This window comes from Neoarius graeffei, chromosome 26, assembly GCF_027579695.1.
Source record: "Neoarius graeffei isolate fNeoGra1 chromosome 26, fNeoGra1.pri, whole genome shotgun sequence".
Lineage (NCBI taxonomy): Eukaryota > Metazoa > Chordata > Actinopteri > Siluriformes > Ariidae > Neoarius > Neoarius graeffei.
This window is the reverse complement of record NC_083594.1, coordinates 55910116-55915769: the sequence shown is the minus strand read 5'-3', so window position 1 is coordinate 55915769 and position 5654 is coordinate 55910116. Positions and strand designations below refer to the sequence as shown.

The 5654-nt window shown below is 48.7% G+C and overlaps 1 protein-coding gene across 1 annotated transcript in view; it reads left to right on the top strand.

The window, feature by feature from the left end:
* The first annotated feature begins 2028 nt into the window (after positions 1-2028).
* Positions 2029-5654, top strand: part of LOC132874079 (MICOS complex subunit MIC10-like) — a 7675-nt gene continuing 4049 nt past the window's right edge. The window contains exon 1 of the mRNA XM_060909967.1: positions 2029-2139. Coding sequence (XP_060765950.1) covers positions 2079-2139 — 61 coding nt within the window. The 5' untranslated portion in view covers positions 2029-2078. The remainder of the gene's footprint in view (positions 2140-5654) is intronic.

Here is a 5654-nt window from a genome sequence, read left to right as displayed (position 1 = left end):
CATCCTCTGCATTTAACCCATCTGAAGCAGTGAACACACACACACCCAGAGCAGTGGGCAGCCACACTACAGCACCCAGGGAGCAGTCAAGGGTTCGGTACCTCGCTCAAGGGCACCTCAGCCCAAGGCCACCCCACGTCAACCTAACTGCATGTCTTTGGACTGTGGGGGAAACCGGAGCACCCGGAGGAAACCCATGCGGACACGGGGAGAACATGCAAACTCCGCACAGAAAGGCCCTCGCCGGCCACGGGGCTCGAACCCGGACCTTCTTGCTGTGAGGCGACCGTGCTAACCACTACACCACCGTGCCACCGAATGCTCAAGTTATTTATCTATTCTAAAAATGAATCAATTCAGAAAGATGATATCATCAATGATCAGTGAAAATGAAGAAAACAAAATAAAACGGAAATGTCGAAACAGAAGCATTGCTTTTTATTTTTTATCTACACTTATATTTCTAATGCTTATTCATTTCTAGTGATACTTCGTGTGTCATGAAAGGTTCTTCCTAAAAAGGTGACACGGAGAACACTTTTTTTTTCAGGGAACCTTAATGAGGAGTTTCCTCAGGGTGGGGTTCTCCCTCATCACATGACTGCTTCCAGTCAGGGCAGGTGAAGAAGGACAAAAACTCAGCACTTACCTGAAATCGACATTAAACCTTTATTCAATAAATTAACCATCCATTCATTACTTTATTCATTCTCTTATTACAGAGGGAGAAAGGAGGGCAAATTGAAGGTCAGCTCAAAATGCAATTTTTAAAATTCCATACTGTTGGAATATAAATTTTAAAAGGTCCAACAGCATTTTGTGTAGTCTTTATTCCGTTGTTGAGATACTCATCGCAACTCAAAAGCATATGGTGTAATCTTGAATCTAATTAACTATTATTTATGTGAATTATGAGTTTACAAGAGTCAATATTTATAATAATTCATCTCATCTCATTATCTCTAGCCGCTTTATCCTGTTCTACAGGGTCGCAGGCAAGCTGGAGCCTATCCCAGCTGACTACGGGCGAAAGGCGGGGTTCACCCTGGACAAGTCGCCAGGTCATCACGGGGCTGACACATAGACACAGACAACCATTCACACTCACATTCACACCTACGGTCAATTTAGAGTCACCAGTTAACCTAACCTGCATGTCTTTGGACTGTGGGGGAAACCGGAGCACCCGGAGGAAACCCACGCGGACACGGGGAGAACATGCAAACTCCACACAGAAAGGCCCTCGCCGGCCCTGGGGCTCGAACCCAGGACCTTCTTGCTGTGAGGCGACAGCGCTAACCACTACACCACCGTGCCGCCCTATTTATAATAATTATAAAAGTTATAATTTCGCCTGGGTGGCACGGTGGTGTAGTGGTTAGCGCTGTCGCCTCACAGCAAGAAGGTCCTGGGTTCGAGCCCCGGGGCCGGCGAGGGCCTTTCTGTGTGGAGTTTGCATGTTCTCCCCGTGTCCGCGTGGGTTTCCTCCGGGTGCTCCGGTTTCCCCCACAGTCCAAAGACATGCAGGTTAGGTTAACTGGTGACTCTAAATTGAGCGTAGGTGTGAATGTGAGTGTGAATGGTTGTCTGTGTCTATGTGTCAGCCCCGTGATGACCTGGCGACTTGTCCGGGGTGTGCCCCGCCTTTCGCCCGTGGTCAGCTGGGATAGGCTCCAGCTCGCCTGCGACCCTGTAGAAGGATAAAGCAGCTACAGATAATGAGATGAGATGAGAGATAATTTCGCCTCGGGTAGATCCCACCCCATGAGCTCTGATTGGCTGCCTGCGCCGCTTTTCCTGCACTGTGATTGGGTAATGGTTTTGGCAATCATTCTGCTTTCTCTGTGATTTATCTGACTGAGATGGCCAAAATCGCACACTTCCGTGTTAATAATGTGTATAAACAGAACAACACGGATACGACAATAAACATTCATCTACTTTAATGCCCTCCATTAACTGGGAAAGTAATAAGGCACCGAATCCGTTATTTTTATGCCCCGATTGAAGAAGTCTCTAATTCTCGCGAGACTTTCCGAGACGAGACTTCGACAGCAGGTCAGACAGGCAGCTGAAACATGGCGGAGGAACGCGGCCGGAAGTGGGATCGGTGTCTCGCGGACAGTGCTGTTAAATTCGGTAAATAAAACCTGGAGGTGTTTTTATGTTCCATTTCCGGCTCGGTGTGTGTGTGCTGGCGTTAAACCCTCGGGTTCGGAGCTTTCAGAGCGTCCTGTCAGCGGGAGAGGCCATGTGCTCGTCCTGTCAGCGGCTATTCTAGGCATTATTCAGACAAGTCACGTGATTGATTACGGTTCAGGAAAGGTTGCAGTACATTTGGATGTTGTTCATTATAATGATGTGATTTATGGGGAGCTCGTGGAGACGCTGTAGGCGTGTTAGTGCTTTCACTCTGAGTCATGGCCGTCAAAAGAGCATCATTGAGGGGCTCGAGAAGGAGCAAGCGGTCGCCGGATGACATCACTGATCAGTTTGAATATTCATAGACTCGCCATCATCATATACATATCTGGTTCTGGGGGCCGAGTTGATTATTTTCCTCTAAAAGCATGTCCCTGAGTATGTATTCCTTTGATACCACAGCAACTTAGCAACAGTTACAGTATTTTAATTCTTAAAAAAAACCCTTTTCATCTGTTTGTTGCATTCCATCTTGGTGAAACGTGATCGTTCCTGTTGTCACTGATGTTATAGCAGCTATAAACAGTCGTGCCCTCACCAACCTCTTTTTTTTTTTTTTTATTGTCTATTGAAGTTAATATGACAGAAAAAAATGCAGCTTGTTACATCACATGAGCGAGAAACTACCAATAAGCATTAACATCAAGTTCCACCTTCACCTCTGATGGTTACAGAGCGCTGACACTGAAGACTCATTCCAGTAATGTCACACAAACACCTTTCTCCTCACAGAAAACTTCACCATATCAGTGATTTATGCGCATGTTTTTATTAGTTTCGGAAAATAATCAGCTTTCGGGTGCTAACAGTAACTCTGCGTCAATACATCATGCTGTTGCTGGGTATTTTACTGACACCCCCCCACACACACACACACATACATGCATGCACGCAGGGTTTATTTAGTAGCTTGTTGTGTTCAAGCCTTCAGGCTGCTTCATGAGGCGTCCAACACACAACACAGTTTTTCTACATGCTGTGGTAAAGTAGCTGTTCGTGCTCAGCGAGTCCTGGGGGAGATTTTAAGCACTCGTCTGTTTCTGGAATTTCCAGAATGTGTGAATTGTATTTTTTTTCTTTTTTCCATCAGAAGGTTCTGTAGAAGTTTGTCTGCTTGGCAGGAACTTGCTGGCTGTCAGATTGTTTCCAGAATCAGGGTGAAGATTAACGGTACTGCAAGTCGCTGAAGTGTCTTGGCTCGGCTCGTGGCTCGGCTCCGGGTGCTCCGGCTCCATTTAGACAGCCGGGGAAATATTTCCATCAGTCACAGTGAACATAGGCTCTCAGAGATCTACCTGGGATTTTATAATGAACAGGCTCAGATAGGGGGCGTGGCCTAAAGTCTGAAGGCGAGTCTGTCTGTTATTCACATGATGAGAAAGTTATGAAATTATGGCATGTTCCAGATGACGCCAATGGGAAGATTTCACATAAAACATTAGCATGTGACACTAAATTGGTAGCTGAAAGCTTCCATTCCTTGTTTGCTATGTTAGCATGGTAGCTCCAGTGCATCATTAAACATTCAGGCGTCCCGCTCTTTGGGTTCCGTGTGTGAGGTGGAGCAGTGATGTGGAGATGAACACGCAGTTTTACAAGATGTAACCACGTTGCCAGGTTCTTTGCATGTGATTGGCTGGTGCTCTTTTGATGACATCACATTGTTTTCTTTTGAAATCTTTTGTTTTGTGTAAGACATCAGCTGACCTCTGTAACGAGAGATAGCGCTGCAGTGTTCGTGCTGTGAGACTCGCACATACACACATGTGGTTTTGATGAAGCTGATTCCCCTCTGCGCTCCAATACGACACACCGTAAAACATCAGGCAGTGTGCGTGACTCCTCACAACACATCTCCCTCTCTCTCTCCCTCTCTCTCTCCCTCTCTCACACACACACACACACACACACACACACACACAAAAGCACACAACCCCAAACAACATGACATGGAGGGAGGGAACGAGGGAGGGAGGAGGTTAGAGTGCAGTGATGTTGCTGTTCATGGCATCGTGGGCAACACACAGCTCCTGTTCATAGAAAGGGAGAGTGAACAAAAAGGAAGTGGAGAAAAGACAGAAATATGAGAAGGAGAAAGAGGGAGGACAATAGAGAGGGAGAGAGGAAAAGGGTAGAGAAAGACAAAGTGTAAGGAGAGAAAGAGACAGGGATAATGAGAGAGGAAAAACGGGGGGAGTCAGTCTGTCAGTTCAGCCAAACTGAATTGTTGAAGTGCTTAAGTTTTGATTGGAGAGAAAACGCAGAGAGAGAAGGATGAAAGAGAGGGAGGGAGAGAAAAAGGGGGAGTTAGTGGGAAAGTTAGAGAAGAGTGGAATGTTGTTTGGTGTTTTTGCGGTGTGTTTGAGGTGGTTGTGTAACAGCCCACTCTCTCCATCACACAAAAAAATAAAACGAGAGAGCAGAGAGAACGAGTGCAGAGTCTGATTCTCTGTCCTGCTGAGAGAGAGAATAATGAAAGTATGCATATTCACTGCTTTTCTCTGGAGAGGCAAAGAGGGTCACAAAAGAAAAATGTGAGAAAGAACAAAGGGGGTGAGAGAGAGAGAGGGAGGGGGTGTATGTGAGAGAGAGGGTGTGTGTGTGTGAGAGAGAGGGGGGGTATGTGAGAGAGGGTGTGTGGGTGAGGGTGTGTGTGTGAGAGAGAGGGGGCGTGAGGGTGTGTGTGTGTGTGTGAGAGAGGGGGCGTGAGTGTGTGTGTGAGAGAGGGGGCGTGAGTGTGTGTGTGTGTGAGAGAGGGGGCATGAGGGTGTGTGTGTGTGTGAGAGAGGGGGCGTGAGGGTGTGTGTGTGTGTGAGAGAGGGGGCGTGAGGGTGTGTGTGTGTGTGAGAGAGGGGGCGTGAGGGTGTGTGTGTGTGTGAGAGAGGGGGCGTGAGGGTGTGTGTGTGTGTGAGAGGGGCCGTGAGGGTGTGTGTGTGTGTGAGAGGGGCCGTGAGGGTGTGTGTGTGTGTGAGAGGGGCCGTGAGGGTGTGTGTGTGTGTGTGAGAGGGGCCGTGAGGGTGTGTGTGTGTGAGAGGGGGCGTGAGGGTGTGTGTGTGAGAGGGGGCGTGAGGGTGTGTGTGTGTGTGTGTGTGAGAGAGGGGGTGTGTGTGTGTGTGTGTGTGAGAGAGGGGGTGTGTGTGTGAGAGGGGGCGTGAGGGTGTGTGTGTGTGTGTGAGAGGGGGTGTGAGGGTGTGTGTGTGTGTGAGTGTGTGAGAGGGGGCATGGGGGTGTGTGAGAGAGCGGGTGTGAGGGGGGGCGTGTATGTGAGGGACGGGGGTGAGAGAGGGGGGCGTGTATGTGAGAGAGGGGGGCGTGTATGTGAGAGAGGGGGGTGAGAGAGGGGGGTGAGAGAGGGGGGCGTGTATGTGAGAGAGGGGGGTGAGAGAGGGGGGCGTGTATGTGAGAGAGGGGGGTGTATGTGAGGGAGGAGGGTGAGAGAGGGGGGCGTGTAT